The 21,968-nt window shown below is 39.7% G+C and overlaps 2 protein-coding genes across 3 annotated transcripts in view; one reads left to right on the top strand and one right to left on the bottom strand.

The window, feature by feature from the left end:
* artn (artemin) overlaps nucleotides 1-7,987 on the top strand; it is a 31,098-nt gene extending 23,111 nt beyond the window's left edge. Inside the window, exon 4 of the mRNA XM_088077362.1 lies at nucleotides 1,210-7,987. Coding sequence (XP_087933488.1) covers nucleotides 1,210-1,607 — 398 coding nt within the window. The 3' untranslated portion in view covers nucleotides 1,608-7,987. The remainder of the gene's footprint in view (nucleotides 1-1,209) is intronic.
* Nucleotides 7,988-9,212: 1,225 nt separating this feature from the next.
* Nucleotides 9,213-21,968, bottom strand: part of cherp (calcium homeostasis endoplasmic reticulum protein) — a 29,738-nt gene continuing 16,982 nt past the window's right edge. For both annotated transcript variants that reach the window (XM_042512762.2, XM_042512769.2), the window contains 12 exons: nucleotides 20,986-21,178; nucleotides 20,613-20,776; nucleotides 19,145-19,399; nucleotides 18,808-19,000; nucleotides 17,982-18,223; nucleotides 17,470-17,603; nucleotides 15,740-15,826; nucleotides 12,606-12,758; nucleotides 12,283-12,396; nucleotides 12,102-12,196; nucleotides 10,657-10,842; nucleotides 9,213-9,830 (listed from right to left, as the gene is read on the bottom strand). In XM_042512762.2, coding sequence (XP_042368696.2) covers nucleotides 9,793-9,830; nucleotides 10,657-10,842; nucleotides 12,102-12,196; nucleotides 12,283-12,396; nucleotides 12,606-12,758; nucleotides 15,740-15,826; nucleotides 17,470-17,603; nucleotides 17,982-18,223; nucleotides 18,808-19,000; nucleotides 19,145-19,399; nucleotides 20,613-20,776; nucleotides 20,986-21,178 — 1,854 coding nt within the window. In that variant the 3' untranslated portion in view covers nucleotides 9,213-9,792. The remainder of the gene's footprint in view (nucleotides 9,831-10,656; nucleotides 10,843-12,101; nucleotides 12,197-12,282; nucleotides 12,397-12,605; nucleotides 12,759-15,739; nucleotides 15,827-17,469; nucleotides 17,604-17,981; nucleotides 18,224-18,807; nucleotides 19,001-19,144; nucleotides 19,400-20,612; nucleotides 20,777-20,985; nucleotides 21,179-21,968) is intronic.

Raw genomic sequence — 21,968 nt, 5'->3', positions numbered from 1 at the left:
AATTTTTCTCTTATCTAAGAGAAGAGCAAAAATAAGAAAATGCTGAAGACATATTGCTTCCTGCATGAGGCCCAGTGTGTAAACTGAAGTGTTGCTCACAGTGATAAACCCCGGCCCAGTTTCCCTCGGCTCTACAGAGCATTTAACATCTTTCCTCTTGTTTTATCTTACAGCCCAAAACTTTACTGTTTTGGTTCACTATCAAGGATCTTATAGCAAGCAGCTGTTTACAGTGAAAAAGCTCTGATAAAGCTGCTATACACGTCCTCCTCTGCAAAAAACAGCACACAGACACAGGAGACGTGCTGAAAATAGTGCAGCAGTTAAAGAGACAGATATGTTTGTATGTACATATTGGACTTATAATATAGACAGTGCCTGACTTTAAATGAATTCTGTCTTTGGTTCGTGCTGTTTGCAGATGTGTTTGGCACATAAACTTTATTTGATGATACGAGAGTTTACAGATTGTTCTGCTGCCCTAAGTGGCCTCATGAAAACTTAATTTGGGGAGACAAAATCTGGTCAGTCAATACATTTCCATGAGCAGTTAAGTGGAGCTATGTTTAAAACTCAACTAGGCCAATTAATAGGACCACTTGTCCCCGTATACAAGCACTGGGGGAGAATAGATTTATTGATGAAGTATGTCCAACTCCTCCACAGCAGGTAGAGATATGCTCTTTTTCAGCTAGTTGTTATTGGACCTTCTTGATGACCTATTACATCACATACCAAACAAGTTAGCAAGCAGCAGATGGGTGGTATGTTGAACAGTGAAAACATGGATACCTTTTTGGCGTTTTACACTTTGTATGTGCGCTATGCTTTATTGGTACCTTCACTCTTCTTTGAATTTATGCAGTTTGATTTCTGGGTCAAAGCCCATCATTGGGACTACAGAGCATGTGCAGAGTGCCTAGTTCAGGTCTGGTTGAGGTGTATACATGAAAGAGTAAACTGAGTGAAATGAGGCCAACTGCATGCAGACATTGTCTAAGTGAATAAGTGCAACTTTGAGAAATTTGACTTCAGTCAGACTAACATGTTTTCATGTACTTTAGCAGACCAGTTTTAGTTTGTCAGACTAAGTCAGACCAACACAATAATTTGATTTTTTCTATCATCACGTAAATGTACTGAATGTTTTTACCACCACAGAACCTCTCCCACATTTCTTGTGTTGTCTGTGATTCTCTTTTCTCATAGAAAAGTGGTCACTAATGCAGAAAGAGGAAATCCAACAGAGCAGATGGCGGCACACCAATTCACCCAGAACCTCAAGGAGGAACCGCAAGAAGAACAAGAGCATTCACGACTGCCACTTGGAGAGGAAGGAGATGCGGGTACGGGATCTTGGTCTTGGCTACGACTCAGACGAAATAGTCCTCTTTAAGTACTGTGATGGGACATGCCACAGCTCCCGCAAGAACTATGACCTGGCCCTCAAGGCCCTGATGGACAACGGGAGTATTTCTGGCAAGAGGGTCAGTGGACACCCCTGCTGTCGTCCTACCCGTTATGAGACTGTGTCCTTCATGGACACCCAGACTACCTGGCAGACAATTAAGTGGCTCTCTGCGGCTGACTGCAGCTGTGTGGGCTGAGAGCAGGAGTGTGTATCTGCATCACACAGACACAAAGAAACTGTGAAAGCCTGTGTGGAAGAGCAGGATGCAGCAAGGCCTGTTCTCTAGAGATTGCAAAGAGTTCATGTGGTCCGCGGTGAGGGTCTAGGATAAGATCCACAGCGCAGTGGCCGTGGCTGTCCCTCCACTAATAGCTTGGCTGTTGTTAATGGAGGATAACTGCAGATGGAACCATGTGGTAGCAGCAGGCTGTCCGGATGTTTGCCACCAGCCTGGGCCAGTGAAAGGTTATTTAAGCACAGAGGACACTAACTGTACTTTTCCAATCCATAATGGATTATATTTTGTGTCCGTCTTTCAGCCTATTGACGGCTTATTACTGAAGTCTCTCTGGCAGCCATGTTGGAGGTCCTCAGCTCTTTGGCAAAAGAAGCTCAGAATAGCTGATCATATTTCTATGCGGGCAGCCTGGCTATTTTACCAGACAACTGATAACCTTACATCTTTTTCTTTTTGACTTGAAGCTGTTGATTTCACCACTCATCTTTTTTCTGCTACAGTATATATCAGCTATCTGGCTAAAACATTAACCATTAACCAGACCTCAAGTAGAAACTTGCATTAAAAGAGGCTAACTGCATGCAGACATTTGTGGCTGAAACATACAGACTCAAGCACATTTGAAGGATAATAGTTTTCCTAAGTTGTGTTTACAAAAGAGTAATTAGTGCTGATTTATTTGGAGCATTATTATTCTTTATTCTGAAAAGATGAGGTAACACAACCTAAAGCTTAAAAGCCAAAACCTAAACTTTATCCACTGACCTCAAACCAAACCAATAAAAAGGGCTAAATAAAAGCCAGGCAGCTCACTCACATCTTTGTGACCTCGCAGCTTTTACTGTTTATTAGAGAGAACATGGAGGGCCGAAACTATGGAGGACAAAAAGTTTAACAGAAATGTAATAAAACATGTAATTAATTAATAACAACATTTAAAAAGGGATTTACAGAAAAAAGTCAATAAGCAATGAATTTGTATATAAATAATGAAAATCCAAAATGCAGAGAAAAAAAAGAGATATAAATGACTTGATTTACAATTGAATTGAGAATACAGACTTCAGTCTGGCATTCCTCTTTACATTTTCATTTCCCTCCTTGTCCTTGTACTTTAAGCCATTTGATTTGCCTAGTCATGTGGCTTCTCCTTTTAGCCTTGCCAGGAAAACATTAGGTTATGTGCTGAAGAAAAAAATAAATAAATGTAAAGGATGTAAAAAGCTCGCTGATTGGCTATCACCTGTCATATGCAGATGTATAAGACTGATGCTGGAAGGAGAAATACATAACGTTAGAAGAATTTGCATCTGAAGCACTAAAATGGAAGGAAAATGTTGAGGAAATACTGCCCAATCTTTCAATGTCAAAACTGGAGCTCAGGATGGATAGATAGCAGCTGTCTGTGACCTTTAAATTTATGTTGTTTTTCTAAATCCATTTTAAATTGAACTATTTATTAATGAATTAATATTTAATTTGTTAAATCTTATTATAGCCTAAATCCTTTTTGAAATTAGTCATAGTAAAATAAAATACAACTTACTAACTTACTAATTTATTACTAAATTACTTTGTAATTTAGTAATAAATTTATTGACAAAAAAAATATTAATGCCTATTTTAATGATACACTTAGTTGTTAATTAATAAACTGCTTTATTACAATTTCGGTGACACTTGTGGTCCTCCATAGAACACCACAAATTCAGCAACTTTAGCATTCAAGGCAAAAAATTATTAACTTGATGAAACAAATGATTTAGCTTTCCATACGGTTTGCAATGTGATTCATCAGCTTCAAATATTTTCATGTAAGCACGGTAAGGACATATTGGCATTTTTCTTGTATTGGCCAGCTGACTGTAGCTTTCAAAGCCAACAACTTTTTGTTTAGGTCACAGTAATCCTTGTGTCTAAAAATCTAATCTACCATATCAGACTAATCACTTTGAGTTTAAGCATTACTGACGTGTACAACCACACCACAGCAGTTTTAAATAGTTTTCTTTTTCTTACATGATTGTTTCATAGCCTGCAATACTTATCCATTATTTGCCAAAACCCAGTGAATCTCCATGATGGAGGCAAATGGGATTTTGAAATATATTTAAAGCCTCTAGTGAAACAAAAACAAGAAAACATGAAAAAGATGCCAATCAACCAAAACCCCAGTTTAACCAGTTTAAAGACCAAACACTAGGATTTAAAAGACATGCTGAGAACTAAGAAGTGTATAGAAGCTTTTTTCTGTCTTGTTTTGTCATTATAATGGTCTTCATATGACCAAAATTTGCTTTTACCATGTGATACAACTCTACCTTTCCTTCCAGGGCAGCTAAAAATCAATATCTGGTCAAGGAAAACTCATTATGAAAGCAACTGCAGTTAGACTCCTAATGTCTTAAACAGTCTCTCTTTCTCTCTCTCTCTCTCTCTCTCTCTCTCTCTCTCTATCTCACACACACACACACACACACACACACACACGCATGCATGTACACACATTCTTGCTTTGTTTATTTTAGTAGATGGCATTCATAATGGTTCCATGAACCAAGTGGCTTTCTAAATTCAGCAAAGCCTATCAGATACTAACATACTGTCCTCCAGCCAACCAATGCTAACTGTACATGCCACAGTAGCATTTTGTTTACATCTCTTTCAACAGTCTATTGTAGGATGCCTTCACTGATATAGTCATGAGCCAACCATCACTCACACTGACAGCGTTTCACTACTGGATCTATTTTCAGGTCAGGTGAGACATGAAACCCCTCACAACCATCACTTTAACCCTTTGAAACCTGAGCAATTCGGTTTGATTTCTTTCAAAAAAGATGTGAAGAAGACAATGAGCAATGGAAGAAATTACCCAAACATTAGCACAAAAAGTAAAACACAAAACAAACAAGTAAATGACCCTTAAAAGGCCCTTTAAAAATATAATAATTCTATAACAGAATTTTACATGTGTAATTATGATAATTAGAAACATAGTTTTTCTCTATATATTTTGACTAGAACATTGAAAATATTTTTCTAAATCTACTAATTTCTTGCAATTTTTGGAAGATTTATTATCAAGTTGCTCTTTGCCTTTTCCCCCATGTTTTTGAAAGAAATCACACCAGTTTGCTCAGGATTCAAAGGTTTTAATACGTATGAATGGTGTCTGAATGCAGCACAAGAAAAGTTATGGGACCCTAGTTTCAAAGGGTTAAACAAAAAAGTTTTAAAAATCATTTTGTCTGTCATATGGTCACATTAGTTGCAGAGACAGATTTGCAGAGCAGTCATCTAGACTGTTAAAATTGATCACCACTGACATGACTTCAATGTGAAAAGGGTTTTACTAGAGGGTGAATAGTGTCACATTTCATAGAGCTGGCTAACTGTTCCCCTCTGCTTTGTGCTAAGATTAGATGAACACAGTGGGTGCTTCTCATCTGTCTCAAAAGTCTCCTCATTTACCTCACTTGTTTCATTTTCTTGCATCTTTGTCCCCTCCACATAAGACATGAGGAGGTGATGCATGAGCTACGAGGAGAAAGGAATCAAGGGAACGAGAGAACCTGTTTTTAGTGAAATTAGATGTTCTGTCCTCTGATCTGTAATTGGGAGCCACATTAGTTGGTAATGATGATGGCATAGCTGGGTGACTTGCAGTCTGCAGGGTGCTGTGCAGGCCTTGGAGTTTGTATTTTCACAGACAATGTGAAGTAAAATCTAAATAATGATAATGATGCACAGTTACCATTGTGTCTCTGCACGTCTCCCCCTTAAATAAACAGTTTGACAAGCTTCATGCACATTCATTCATTAAAAACCTGTCTTCTGTATTTATGTCTTACTTTTAGCCGTCACCTGAAAACCACTTTAATTATTTATTAATTACTATGTTTGCATTTAATTCTATTGCCTCAGAGGGCTTGACAGCATACAACATCCCTCTGCCCTTAGACCCTCACATCGTCAAAGGAAAAACTCCCCAAAAACCTCCTGTAAGAGGGGGAAAAAAATGTTAGAAACCTCAGGAGGAGCGACTGAGGAGGGAAGCCTCTTCGAGGATGGACAGACGTGCAATAGATGGCGTAAATAACAATGAAATTACAGTAGAAGACAAAATGACATTAAGGAAAGAGAAAGAGAGAGAGGAAGAGAGAGGGGGAGAGACGCACAGCAACAGTAATGGTAACAATAACATAACATATAACGTCAGTAACAGACATCAAATTAATTTTTTTTTTTTTTTAACATGTGATGTTACATGCAAATATTGCAAGTGGCAATAACAGTCACAAGTGTATATTTATAGTGGGGGCATGACTAATAATAATGCCAGTTATTGATAGACTGTTTGTCAATTCATTATGTCATAATCCAGGTTATGATGTCTTGCAATTTAAAGAAATGATTAGTAGCGTTCCTGGTTAAGGGAAAGTGGAAATTATCTTTATGTTAGTATATAATAAAATGTTTTACAGCTGAGAGCCAACAAACCAATGTATAAATTAAACTGCTGTGAATCAGACTGTGGATAATACATTGCTAAAGCTTATTCCTTAAAATGATGGAGTGTCGTTTAAAGAGCTGGAATGTTAAAGAGAAATGTGCTATATGAAAGAAATCCCTTCATTTTAGACATTACCTCATGATAAATATATTGTACTGAGTTGTATTCAATTAATGTAGCAAAATGAAACATCAAGTTTCTACAGTAATGAAACAGTTTATATTTAAATGTAGCTACAGTAGCTGAATGTGGTACAATGTAATATACACCACCATCTCATCCCAAGTGGTCACATATTGCTGCTTTGTCAGTAGTCTTCCATGTCTACATATTATGCTCTGGTATCTCACTGTGTCTGCTGCTGATGTTCTAGGACACTGCAACCAACAGCATACAACAACAAAAGCACATGGTTAGGATTAGTGAAAAACATCATTGTCTTTTATATGGGAAGTGAACAGCGTGCTCCAAGGTGAAAGTCTAGGGTTTGTTTGACATATTATGTCCTTACAGACAGCTTCTCAAACTGATGTTGCTTTTCCATGTATCATACGGCTGTACCAGGTGATGTGCAGACAACGGACAGCATATCATAACACTGCAAAAAGTTACATCCGGCTGTGTTACAAACTGACACTATCTGGTGTTATATCATTTTGTCATGAAAGGTAGTTTTTGGCATTGGTGTCTGATGTCAAATTCAGTGACAAAGCAGCAGTATTGGACAACTTCAGAATAAGAACAGGCTGAATATATCACTAGCAACATAATATCTGAGTCCTTCTTTCACTGTTTGTCAAAACTGAAATCTTTTCTGTCAGATTCGATTCATCTTGTCTCTCTCTGCACATAAGAATATTTATTGTCAAAATGATTTTATTTATTCTTTATTTGCATAAAAGCTGTTCTGAGGATGTTTTTTTAATTGAAGTATTTATGTTTTCCTATGTATTTTTTTTTTGTTATCAGCCAGGCAGAGAGTAACATTTGGTCTTTAAGTCCCAAAGCATCATCACCATGTATGAAGACTGGAGTGTGCCACCAGAATAATAATTCTACCTGTTAGGTGTAACATTATTTCTTTAGTGAAAAACATGTTTTTCACCTGTGAGCACCTAACAACTGACTAATCAGCTCAAGCATCTGCAGGTGGTTCAGAATAAGAGACTCAAAAACTAAAAATGTAAATGTTAGAGCAGGTAACAAATAAGGGAATGGAATGTCAAAACATAAATAGCTAAAACATTTTAAACCTTTTTGATTTTGTCATTCTGTTGTCAAGTATTTTTTTAAAAAATGAATAGAAATGATTAATTATTCATCATTGGGGTTATTAACATGTTCCAAATGCAAATTGCTGCTTTCAGGTGAAAGCTATGGATTTTGAAAACAACTTCTCTGAAGCTAAGAAAAGCAACTCTGTTTCAGCTTTGTCACAATGCATTTTATGTATAATCTCATGGATTTTTGAGGTTGGATAATTTCTCAACCCAATACTCCAGTTTAGCTGAAAAATTGAAAATCAATAAAATTGGAGGTTATTTTTTTCCCCAATGGGCAGTGACAAAATTTATGTATGGATTTTATCATTAAAGAAAGTCATAAAGTCAGCACTGCCGAGGGCCATACATGGAATACATGGTTCTACAGTCAGCCTGGCTACAGTGATGAAAAGAAACCTGGGATTGTTTTTGTTTTCCTCAATTAATGATGAGCAATAGTTTGCCCTGGCATGGCAGAGGACCTTCTTATACACTTGAAGACTATCCAGCCAGACTAAACGGGACTCTCTGAGGTTGGTTGAATGCCAATTTCTTTCAAATTTTTGTGATGTTTGTTTCAATTTGCGGATCTGGAGGTTAAACCATGGGGCTAATTTTCTTTGTTTCATTATTTTCTTCTTGAAGGGTGCAACAGAGTCAAGAACTAATCACAGAGGGCACATCTGTGAGTAAGAGTTCCATTTATTGAAGCAATGTCTACGGAGACAAAAAAGAAATGTGGAGAAAAAAAATACAACTGATCTCACATGTATGACTTTTTGTTTAGTGGGATTTCTTGAAATACAACAACTAAATGACAGACTCACATCTCCGTACATGAACTAATTACAATATACTGCAATGAAAAATCATCAGGATTCTCACGCTGCATTCACATGGGACACAGAAGCTCACTGGATTGATCAATGTTGCACGAGATGTTGTTTGGCTGTTCACACTAGAGGCGCATCTCTCTGCGCCCATCAGAGAACGATTCTGCTGCTCAGCTTTCTTTAATTACAAGAAGAGGCTCTATCTCTGTGTGTCTGCTTGTCCCTTTCGCTCTCTTTTTAGACACAACTATATATATAATCTGGATTATGTAAAAGCACAGGATGCATGTTTTATCATATATAAGAATCAGATCATTTATATCATTTATATTTTTAGTATCGTTTATAACAGATTATCAGATTCAGATTCACCCACCAACAAAAAAAACAAGAAGCTACTACTGTCGCCTCAGATCATGAGCTGGTCGGGAGTTTGGCGCCGTCTAGTGTCCAGTGTGAAAAGCCCAAATGGTTACCATGGGTGCTGGAAGTGAGCAGGCAGTTTGACAGAAAAACGGCACTCTTTGCACTGCTTCTGTATCTAGTGTGAACATGGCAGTTTTCACGCGCTCCTTGTGATATCTAACCAGACACACTTCTTGGTTTTATTTGCAGAAATTTTGAAATTTCCACCAATGAGATTTTAGAAACAATTCAAAAGTGACCAGTTTTAATGAAAACTATTAACACAGCAGAAATTACTTCATTAAATGACAATAAAATCTGTGGATCTGTAAGGGTGTTATTTCTGTAGGAAAACATTCGTATATTTTTTAAAATATACTTTTTTTTCTTAAAATCATCTATAAATAAAACTGAAAGCATTTTATTGGAGATATGGTGAGAAGCAAATTAGATTTTTATTTTATTTTTCTGATTTAGGTTGATTGGCCCTTTAACTCAGTTGACTTAGGGGAGAAACATGAAAAAAATGCTTTAAAACCCCAGTGAAAATGATTTAACATGCCATTTTATTCAACTGTTGACACATTTGCAGATATCAAAAACAGTTCACAAAATTTCAAAAGAACTGCCTTGATATTCAGAGCATTTCACTTTTTTGTATTCTCCATGTGGGACCATTTATCTCATTTGTTTCTGCAGCTGTTAAATGTTGAGGCACAGTGTGTGTCAGGCCTCTGTTATCATCGTACACACATTCTTTTTAGAGACAGATAAAAAAAAACCATACATCAGAAATGCTGGGAGTGAAATAGTGAGAGCTGCAAATCTTTTTCATTAGACTGTAGTTCCAATGTCCTTGCAAGAGCCCTGAATTTAAAATTATTGAGGAGTTTTGCAGTGTTACAGCTGTCAGTGCTGACTGTGCCATCTACAGATAGGATAAATGAATCCAACCTCATGACTGAATTTTGCCCTCATTCACAGGCTTCACAGGTGTGGTGGTATTATGTTTGGTCACTCTGGTTTCTGTGTCAATAGACAGGGTTTGGACTAAAAACTGACAGTGAAATTCAGATGGTTGATGGCGGTGGCCACAGGGAGGAGGTATTTGATGCTATTTGATGACATCATTCAGTTGAAGGGGCCTCTTGAGGTTCACGATTGACTGAAAGAAAGAAGTGAACAGTTAGATTTAAGATTTATTGTGATCTAAAGAGAATGGTAATCTAATCACGTTTCATAAAAATGACATCAATTTCACAAGTATAAAGATAAGATGTAATTGAACACCTTTTCCAGTTCTTACATCATTAACAGATTAAAATGTGCTGTTGTGACAGTAGGTCGCTTTCCATTAACCTTCAAATTGCATAAACTGAAATTGTAAATATAAAATACGCCTGATAGAAACAGATCAATTTCAAAAAAACTCCCATTTATCACAAAAAGTATTTTCGCTTGCATGAGGTGGTATTGATGATGATGCTATGGCTATGTGCTTGTCAGTAGGAACTGGCTCCCTCATGATGCAGCAGGAGCGGAAGAGGTGTTACTGCATCACATAACTCTTCAAAAGTTGAGCGAATCCACAAGTTTTAAAATCCACAATTCTATCACATGGCCACTCCCATGTATAAGGGGCTCGTCTTTCCATTATCGCTCTATAACACATCTATGTGGCCTTGGATTGGAAATAGTGATGGCTAGTGTGGTAGCTGCAATAGAAATAAAGCTGCTAATGTTTTGAATATCCATGAACATGCTTCTTGGAATGTTACCAACAGAGGAGAAGTCGCAGGACATCACTGAATGGAAATGCAGTCATCTCACAATTGTATTTAATCGACATTTTGAAAATATCTCTGAAGTTTTGTGCAGATTTTTAATGGAAACCCACCTAATGTTAATGCCTGGTTCTACATATAATACAACCCTTACAAAAAGCAGCATGGATTATCATTTATCACCAACAGAACAGTGTGTGTATGTACCTTCCTCCCTCGCCTTCATACGGGCCACAAAGTTGTAGCTCTTATTTCTGCGATAGTTCTCATACGGGTCGTCCAGTGACACCCCCACACCTTTATACTGGTCCCATTTATCCCTGACGTCCCCTCCTTTGATGGGGTCCTGGATGCCCTGTTCTTTGGCCCCCAAACCCCCTGAACCACTCCAGCCTACAGCACACAACCAAACACAGGAACAAGAGAAGGAAAGAAATCAGAACACACAGCATGTGCTTCATTTAACTTCAACTTTCACTTAACTTTATTTCATTTTTCAGTAAGAATATTTGAGGTTAGGGGAGGGTTACATATCGAATGTACTCAATGTATCACAGCTGGTTCCATGTGGGATATAAAATGACTGTATTGAGAACATCAAGTTTAAACTGTATTTTTTTTAAGCCACACGCACGAGACTCGCTTCGGCTTTTCTGTGATTTTTATTTATTATAACAATGTTTTATTATGATTATATATTATATATATTATTATTATAATAATGTATCATAAAAATACCTTAACTTTATCATAACAATAGCTTATTAAACTTTATTAAAACAGTACTTTATTTAGTTATATTATATCAAGTTATATCACATCAAAAGGGGCCAGTTGAGGTGGTTCAGGCATCTGATAAGGCTGCCTCCTAGGCGCCTCCTGCTGGAGGCTTTCTGGGCACGTCCTACTGGTAGGAGGCCCCAGGGCAGACCCAGAACACGGTGGAGGGATTACATATCTCGTCTGGCCTGGGAACGTCTTGGGGTCCCCCAGTAGGAACTAGAAAGCGTTGCTGGGGAAAGGGGCGCCTGGAGTGCTCTGTTTCGCCCCCGCGAACCGGCCCCGGATAAGTGGACGAAAATGGATGGATGGATGAATAACAATACCTTATTTAACTTTATAATAGCAATACTTTATAGAACACTATTATAAAAATACTTTATCTAACTCTGTCATAACAGTACTTTATGTAACTTTATTGAAACCATGCTTTATTTTACTTTATAATAACAATACCTTTATTATAACAGTACTTTATTAACTTACAGTACTTTATACTAACACTACTTATTTAACTTTATTGTACCAATACTTTATTTAACTTCATTATAACAATACTTTATTCAACTCAATTATAACATTATTATAAAGATACTTTACTAAATAATAACAATTCCTTATTTAACTTTATTACAACAATATTTAATTCAACTTTATTACAGTTGAATTTTTTTTTATTACAGTGGTCTGAAGTAGTTAAGAGAAGATTTTAATTTTAATTTTTAATATTATTTTCAAGCCATATTACCCGGTCCTGTTTGAGATGTTTGTAATTCCATTCCATCTTGATATGTACATGCCTTGTTTAGGAATTTTAAATCAGAATAAACTGAGTTCACTTCAGTTGAAATGATGAGGAAAATAGATCATACCCATCTTCATCAGCAGCTGATGGCCTTTGTTCTCCTCCCCGAGCCTCATATCTGTAGTGAGTTTGGAGGGAGGGGCACCCAGCACTGATGCGGAGCTGTAGGGAGCAGCACACTACATTCAGCAGGAAAAAAAGGATCTTTTATGAAAACACATTTTCAAAGAGCACTGAAGGAGACTTACGGAGGGGAGGAGCTCTGGGATTTGGGACCACGGCGTCTCTTGGCGGGTGAACGTGAATGAGATCTGGATCTGGAGCGAGAACGACTCCGAGACGACCTGGATCTACTCCTGGACCTACACAGAGGTATGTTCACACACGTCCATCAGAAAACTCAAGAACAGGATCCACTCCGCTTCTTCTGTCGTTGTCTGTCCCACAACTGCTGACTTCACTTTCTCCCAAACAGGAAGAACACTCAGTCCCATCTTATGTGAGAATACACCAGTATACAGGTATCATACAGACATGTGTGTGCGACATGGTGTCGTGTGTAATTACAGACCTGGATCGTGAGTAGGAGCGGGAGCGGCTGCGGGACTGGGAGCGAGACGAGCGTGAGCGTGACCTGGAGGACTTTGAGGAGCGAGAGCTGGAGCGAGATGAAGACCTCCCTCTACTGCGAGAGTGACTCCTGGAGCGACTGCCACCACGGCCACTGGAGGGAGACAGCCAAGGGGAGAGGGAGGGAGGTGACAGGAGGAGGGAGGACAACATTAACATAATGAACAAACAGGCCCAGGAGAGACTTCCAATCATGCTGCAAACACAAGGGGAGAGGACAGAACTACTGGACTCGCCACTAAGGGGGAGCCTGCTTCACAGTAGCCCCTTCTCCACCCAGTGAGCTCTAATACTTGATCTGGTTCTGCATAGGTTTCTTGGAGCCTTGGTGCTATCTAGTGAACCAGTCAGTGTTTCCATTAGCATTGAGGGGAACCATTGCAATTCCATTCTACTTCCAGCATATCTAAGTGTCTAAATTCAGCAAAAAATGGCTCTTAACTTGTTCATATTGTCTATATCTAGGGTTCGTATGGAGTTTGACAAAAGAGCCTTTAAGTCTAAAGCTCCATATATGTGGAACCTTTTGCAGAAAGATTTAAAGTTCTCTTATTGGTTCCTCAAGGCCGTTTCAAAGCTCTGCTGCAGGACTTTTCTATGTCATCTTCTACATACCAACATCAGGGAGTATCTCAGCTGCTCTTTTAATTGTCTTGTTTTTATGGTTTATTTGTAACATATAGTAACATACTTTGTTGTCCTTTCTTGTGGTATCTTTAATTTGAGTGCCTTTTGTGTTTTATGCCTTTGTTTTGAAGTTGTATATTTCATTTTGTATTTTTGTTCCATGTTGTCTGTCTGTAACTTTTGTAGCCGCCTTTCTTGGCCAGGACACAATTTTAATCCCAAGAGGTTGTCTGGTTAAATAATGGTGAAATAAAATAAAAATAAAGATAGATAAAAAAGTAATCAAGGATGTGTCATCAACAGAGAGCGGTGCACAATAGAAGTAAGTAAACAGTAGAGGCAAACTTGCAGATTACATTGATTACCTGTAAACTTTTGCTCTTCTAAGACAGATATTTGTTTTTACCCAAAAAGCAAGCATGAATCATTTATTAATGAGACTACTACACATTCTTCTTTTCTGACATTTTCTCACTTGACTTCTCCATGGCTGCTTTCACCCTCCTCTCTGTCCAACTTGTAGAATATAATACTGATGTTGTCACAGTTTGCACTGCAGGTCAAGAAAAAAATAGTTAATTTTTTGGTTCCAGCTGAAAACAACTTTTTGGGTTTTGAACCAATTTAGTTTTGGTTAAAATGCTCAGAAAACCAGTTCTGTTCTGGTTCCATGTTGGTAGAAAAGGGATTAGAGGGGACAGGGAAAAGGGCTGCCCTCCTCACAGTGACATCCTCCCCACAAATCATGTGGAAGCTCTCTGGAAAAACCAGTAACCAACAGAGCCAACAGCCTCATCACTGAAACATATAAAAGATAGGAATGACCCAGTCTGCTGATTACAGATCAGTTCCTAAACTCACAGCTGTGTCCGGTCCTATATCTTGCCAATGGATTCTTGGACATGGACTAGAGGAGACAGAGGTTGAACCACAGAGCTCCCGAATAGTAGACGACCCGCTCTATCTCCTGAGCCACAGCCGTCCCTGAGACTTCATCTATTTTTGATCAGAAAATACCAATAGGCTGCTTCACAGGGACAGACTTAATATCATTGGCCCTCACTTTTCATAGGCTGGTAGCTTTCTGCCGCAAAAAAACAGGTGTTCAATTTTAGCAAAGATGAGTTGGAGGTTCTAATCTTGTTGATGGAGGACGCTGATCAATTTCAAAATTGAAGTCCCTCATAATTAAAATACTAATATCTTCTTTAACATAGTTTTCCCACATGACAGTTTAAAATACTAAAAAGGGGATGGAAGTAGATTGTTCACCCTAAATGAGAAATCTGCTTGTGTTCCAGTTTCCCCAGCACAGCTCTGGTTAGATTGAACAGTGAAAGAGCAGTGCGAATCAAGAGAGGAAACATTAGAGAGATTAAGCCTTACATGTTTAAGCCTCAGTCAGACCCGACTCAGATTAGAAGTCTTTTGTGCTTCCCAATTGGCGAGTGGCCCACATATAAGAATGGTAAATGTAGATAGCATATTTTATTTATGTTATTTGTGAGCACGTTAGCTTCTAGGCTAACTGGCAGTGGTTGACACCGTGTTTGTGAAACATAATAACACAATAATATCTGCTATTATGAGGTTTTTGGTAGATAGTGGAAGGAATCTCCAGGGTGCAGTTTACATCCAAAAACTGCACCATGTTGTCAACCCTTCCAATATGCAAACGCCAACTCTGCTCTGTGTAGTGACGGGTCTGCTCTGCACTGGAGGTCTGTAACTGTGTTGAAGTCCATCAATATGTTTTCCATAGACAGCGAATGGCTTTCTGATTAGTGATGTATCTAATCTAACTTGCTCAGCATAAATCTGGATCTCAGATTAAAGGGAAATGCAAAGACATCACCCCCTTTAATAGTGGAATATGAAAACACCTCTCTGGTACAAACTCTGCACAGAAGTTAGTATAGTCAACAGTAGAGTGAAGGTTAGATATTTTTGGGGACATAAACAGAGGAAGAAACACAGTTTGGAGTGGGGAGACTTCAATTGTTCATTACTTAGATTGTTATTCCTAAATTATTAATTAATCGTCTTGGCTGTCGATACTGTATATACTCATGAGTACATGGTCTGAGGAAATCAAAGCATTATCATAGTATGTTCGATATTTTGGTGTTCATGTTGTTTCCTATTTTCATAATCATTGTCTTACAGACCTCAACATCAGCGAAGCTCATCCTATCCTTTGATACGATGCAGTTATGAAATATGTTTCTCCAATACCAAAAATCCTAAATGTCTCCATAACTGAGATGAGAGAGGAATTCAGACTAAGGATGTCTCTGTGAAGAGCTTCCATAACTTTGACCAGAATGAAGAAACACAGCAGCTGGACAGATTGTAACAAAGCCCAAACACAAGCTGTGAGCTCTGAGTCTGTATGAAACATGGAGAGACACAACAAGCGAAAAAAATCCAAATGAAGAGGAAGCTCACCTGTTGCGTTTCTCCTGTCCCTTTTTCCTCCTGGCTCTCATCTTGGCCCTGAAGAACTCGTACAGGCCGTTCTGCTCCCAGCCTTCACTGGTGGAGGAAAAAAGCACACACAGCTGTAAACTATCACCTACAGCAGTTTCTTTACACTAATGTCACGTGTTAGCTAGTAATGTTTCTAGTGACCATTCTATCTGACCAATCAGTGGTCTACTACAGCCTTTCCTAAATTGAGGGTCACAACCCAAAATGGATCATGAACCCATTTTTTATCATAAAGATAGTAAAAGCTTATTCCATTCCATTGTGTGCATGACGGCAAAACTAAAATACAAGGAAGGGTTTATCAACACAAGCTCAAACAGAGCCATGTGAGGAGGAGTGAAATGTGTGGTGGTGCTCAATATTAAGAGCTTTAAAATGAACAGATTAGACAGACCTCCAAATAAAGCATTTTCAACACAGGGCAGATCCCAAAGAATTTTTCTTTTGCAAAGTCACTTTCAGGAGACGATGTTCCGACAACTCTTTTGGATGTAAAGCTAAAGACATTTAGAAACTCCTGGTCTGCAGTGTCTGAACTCCACTTTTTAGTATCAGCTTGAGCTAATACCAGAAATCAGTATCAGATACTATCCAATAATTTTGCTGGAGCTGAGTAGTGCTATGCTGTCCCATGCAGTGGAAATGCTGCATTGAGGTACCACACAGATGCTTGCAGTATAATGGTATACCAGGGTAATTAAAATTCCCAGCATTATGGTTATCAACACATTCAAAAATGCAGGAGCTCTTCTTTGCATTAAGCTCATTGTATGTGGTGCACAGCACACACCACCAGAGCTCAGTGCTGGGTGAATTAAGGATTTCTTTTGACCAAACCACAGTTGGTGATTGTTGGGACCGCGGACTTCCAAATGACAATATACCCCGAATGAAATTTCTAGATGGTATTAAGATTTTAAAATTGAGATGCCATCCATGCTTAATTCTGATAATGTTGGCAGGCTTCTCATTTGCCACCAGCCATCTCTGTTCCACTTTCATGTGATTAACTTTGCCTGTGGCAGATTATATCAGCTGTAGATACAGGGCTCCAAAGTGACAGCTGCCAGGTTGCCAGTGGTTTTGATAAAATTGGCAACCAACTCTTAGCCTTTGATTGCTATAAGTAGTGATCAAATGTTAACATACAGAAAATGACGAAAAAAAAATTACAATTACAATTCTTTCAAGTACCAGAAAAAAATTAAACTACAGAGAATTTGGTTAATTTAATAAAGCTCTTGAACATTCTTTTATGTAACAATTTAGTCTCATTACTAAGCTAATGTAAAACTACATCATATATTTATTACTTTAAATATAAGGTGACTTTATCTGGCTGCCAAAGCTGATGCCTGGTTGTCAGCCTGGCAACCACTTCTAAAAGTTAGTGTTAAGCCCTGAGATAACCAACATTGCATCATTGCAAGATACTTGGAACAAAAGGCCGAAAATGAAACTCAGCTATTATCTGGTTAACATGCTCTCTGCAAATCTCTACAAGCCAGCGTTTGGACTTAGCAGGAGATTACTGGTTTATTTGAATTAGAATGCATAAGGCATTGGAGAGGATTTTGATTCAATGTGCTGATTTAAAAGTGGATTGCAGACCGAGTGGAAGTGTGTGTGTGTGTGTGTGTGTGTGTGTGTGTGTGTGTGTGTGTGTGTGTGTGTGTGTGTGTGTGTACCTGTTCCTGGGTCGGTCATGTGATGGAGGGCTGTAGAAAGCCTCCACAGCAGCTAGCAAGCGATCACTGGGGGGCATGGGAGGGGGCAGCCGGATGTCTTTCGGGTCCAGAGGTTTATAATCACAGTCCTCAAGCTGAGCAACAGACAGGACAGACATGGAGGATCATAAGACATGGAGCTCTGACTGTTAGACATGCATCTAATGAGTCAATACTAAATTTAAAAAAATACTATAAAAAGAAAGTACTGTGGCAGATTTGGATCAGTCTTATCCATTAATATTACATATTTAGCAACTTTTACAAGTCTGTTTCCCAAGTTGTGAGTGTTGTGAAAATTACTTCCACAGTCTTGGATCTTGACTATACTGTGAAACATTGTGGCAGTGCTGCATTAGTCTTTACCATTGTTCTTTCTCCATTATAAGTATTCAGTCATAATGGCTTTCTTCTAGCAACAAAGCTATTCTGCCAGCTGATGACACCCTGATGTCATGATGCAGGTGACTTACTTTGACCAGCGGAGCCATGAGACCAGCTGGCAGGTCAAAGTAGGGTACGTTGGGCACCAGGCTGGGGTCATCCTGCACAGGATGCTGTCGATGGCGCATGTGTGGTGAATGGCCGTTGAAGCCGTGTGGGGGTGGGCCAAAATCTGGGTGCTGGCCTCCACCCCATGGAGGATGATCTGCACCCATACCTGGGTGAGGAAGCCTCTGGTTGGGATGGTGATGTGGAGGAGGACCTGGCATGTCTGGAAAACCAAGGTGGATATTTTTAAAACAAACACCAAAAAAATGAATGAAATACATTACAGATGCAAAAACAGGTAGCTTCACAGATGCATTTAACCCTTTGAAACCTGGGCAAATTGGCTTAATTTCTTTCAAAAACATGAGAAGAAAGCAATGAGCAATTGCAGAGGAAATGACCCAGAAATAAGCAAGAAGTTAGGTGAAAAGTACAAAATAATTAGCAAAGAGTAAATAAAAAAAAAATAATAATAAATTACAAAAATAGACTTTATACTAGTTCTTCAAAATAATTTTGAAAATATCCTTATGATAATTATAAATATATAGTTGTCTGATATTTTTCCCCAGCCTTTTCAAAAATAATTTTCTGGATCTACAAATTTCTTGACATTTTCAGGGCATTTGTTGCCGAGTTGCTCATTGCCTTTTTTCTTCGAAAGACATTGGATGAATTTGCTCAGGCTTTGCAGGTTTATATACTTGTGAAAGGCATCTGAATATAGCACAAGAAAAGTGATGTCTATCCAGGTTTCAAAGGGTTAAGTGAAATTACTCTTCTGTCACCTGGTGTGTCTGCACTCACCTCCGGGAAAGTCTCCCTGAGCGTAGTCGAAGCGGTGTGGGGTGTACGGCGGCCTGTCGTAGTGGTGCCTGGGAGGAAAGTCGTCCTGCATGAAGCGCGGCGGGAAGCGTCCGAAGCTGTGTGGTGGTGGGGGCTGGTTAAAAGGAGGAGGCTGCTGGTGAGGAGGGAAGGGCCCTCGGAAATGGGGAGGTCTCTGTATGAATGGAAAGTGGGCAAAGTGGACACAGTCAGCAGGGTTGGGCTCCAGGATCAATATGCCACCAACTGCAGTACAACAAAAACAGGTCAAAGAAATGAAGGCAGCGCAGTCAAAGCACAGAGATCATCCACCACATGCCTGCATGCGTGGAGGAAACGGGGGCTCCCTCTGGCCCCACGGAGGCTGGTCTGGCTGGTTCCCCCATGGCGGCTGCTGGTCGTATGAATTCCAAGATGAAGGGCCCGGATCAGACCCACCTGGACCGCTCCAGGGGCCCCCTTCTCTGGGTGGACCTCCGCTCCAGTTCCCTGGGTCCCGCTGTTCATTCCAAATCCCCTCATGGCTGTTCCACGGAGGGCAAGGAGGGGGGGGCTGGTTTGGGTCAAAGGGAGGCTGAGGACAAGCAAGAGTCAGGAAGTTTCAGCATCACTAAATTACAGAACTGTGGTGGAAACACAGAGGGCTGATGGGAATTAGGCATGGACGGGATTCAATATTTAGTACCTTTCTGAAATTTCACCAGAGTATATGGTAAATGAGGAGATAAGTGTGCAGCACTACGATCTGATCACAAGTGGACACCGCTAAATACAAGTGTAAACAACCACCAGACGTATTGTGATCTGATCCCTCAGACCACTTGGCGAGGTGGTCTGGGATGCTTGCTCTCAGTCACACTGTCTGTTCAAGGCAGGAATGTCACGCCGTTATGCCGCCTCACTGTTATGTATATAATGTCCGATCACATACAAGTGGGACAGAGTGGTCTCACCTCTGAGCCAGGAAGCGGAGCCATGGGCAGTACGAGTGTGACATTTTGACGGAATATTTATGTGTGCGTCCCATCGCAGGAGATTTAAAAAAGCAGCTGTTAGCATAGCAATATAAAATAAAAGTATAAAACAGCCCAAATATGCCATCAATAGATGTTTACTGATGCTGCAGCTGCTGGATTATCAGTGCAACTTGTTAGAGTTGTGCAAACTATTAAAACAAACCAATATATTTAAAATCTGTCTCTTGTCCAAGAGGAATGAGTTTGTGCTGAGTTTGATAAAATTCCCTAGAGGTGTTCTTAAGATATTGTGTTCACAAGAATGGGACAGATGAGGTTACAGTGACGAAATATTTATGTGTGCGACCCATCGCAGGGGATTTAAAAAAGCAGCTGTTAGCATAGCAGTTATTTCAAAGAAGAAAAACAGCAGCTATAAGTTTTCATAAAATGGGAAACACTGAGGTCCAGGAGCCCCTTACCTTCAAAGCAGAGAACGAGATCAGCTGCCATATAACAGTGACGGTAATTGATTGTGACTGACATTTCATGCCTTTGTTATTGTTTAGAAAGCACTACTGACGTATATATTTCATGCAGTGGTGGTATTAAGGGGGGACTTTGTTGCAGCACTCTAGCACCATCTCTGTGTAAAAGTGGCCTCTGTCTCTTTAAAATAAATGCCTACTGCCTTGGGGCCACATGGAACTTGATCGACTGTTGCTTGGATTGTATCTCATTTTAATGTTGCTTTTGGACATCCTTACTAGCCATTGTAGATGGATAGTAAGGACGGGCCATTGCCACACAAAGAAACACAAAGGTCTTTACCGGCTGGTTGGGGTTCCAGGGGCCCATATGTTGGGGGTCATACCACGCAGGCTTGCTAGAAGGGATATCTGAGGGTCCAGTGGGATTGCTGGGGTCCTGGGGCCTGGATGAAGCTCCATCAAACTCCCCTGGAGGAGGACCCGACATGGCAGGCTTCACGTCCCCTGCACACAACACACACCGACATATTACAGCGCAGACATACAGGACAGGGGCTTTGCCAATGTGGAGTAACAAACATTCCAGCAAACCTAACATGACAAGTGTGACTGCACTTTTTTTAATGTACATTTTGTTTTGGCTGTCACGTAAACAATAAATCTGGCCTCATGTATCAAACTGTGCCTCTGGTTTTAAGTGTGTGTCTATTCACCGGCTTTTGTGGTCATGGGTGGGGCCTTCTCAGGCTCAGCAGGGGTAGCCAGCTGTGCTATGGGCGCAGGCTGCGGTGCCTGCTTCAGGCTGGTGACAAACTCTTCATGCTGGGTCTTCAGAGCCTGGATCTGCTGCTGGAAGGCCAGCTGGATCGGCTGTACCACTGCAGCATACTCTGTTATCAGAGATGCCTGTGAAAGAAGACAAGGGATTACATTTATCTGAAACTGTTACAATTATCAGTGAAGGAAAACCAGTGATAGGTTTAGTTTTCCTATATGGGGATACAAATACAAGTTAAACATCCAGTGCACACATGCATGGGCTTAACCAGCCCATTTATGTATTTTTTCTCTGAACACAGGCACTGGAATGAACCAGCTACAGCTTGCACAATGTGGAAAGAAGACAGAATATATTATCAGAGGACAAATACAGCATCAGTAGGTGGAGTCATGGCAAGATTCAATAATGGGCGATCACAGGAGCTCCTCTCATCAGCTTCAGAAGCACCAGCAGGTGAAACAGGAGGAAAGAGATAAATCTTCATAGGCACCAAAATATAAAATAAAAGTACAAAACAGCCCAAATATGCCATGAATAGATGTTTACTGATGCTGCAGCTGCTGGATTATCAGCGCAACTTGTTAGAGTTGTGCTAACTATTAAAACAAACTAATATATTTAAAATCTGTCTCTTGTCCAAGAGGAATGAGTTTGTGCTGAGTTTGATAAAATTCCCTAGAGGTGTTCTTAAGATATCGTGTTCACAAGAATGAGACAGATGAGGTTACAGTGACCTTGACCTTTGACCACCAAAAATCTAATCAGTACATCCTTAAATATAGGTGGATGTTTATTCCAAATTTGAAGAAATTCCCTCAAGGTGTTTTTGAGATATCGTGTCCACAATAGTGGGCCAGACGGTGCAGAGGCATAAAAATGGTCAGACAGCACTTTATGCCAGTGTCTCATCAGAAG

Source organism: Plectropomus leopardus, chromosome 5, assembly GCF_026936395.1.
Source record: "Plectropomus leopardus strain MGB_pleo_1.0 chromosome 5, ASM2693639v1, whole genome shotgun sequence".
Taxonomy (NCBI): domain Eukaryota; kingdom Metazoa; phylum Chordata; class Actinopteri; order Perciformes; family Serranidae; genus Plectropomus; species Plectropomus leopardus.
The sequence above is the reverse complement of the archived record's forward strand: the minus strand, read 5'-3'. Positions and strand labels throughout refer to the sequence as shown.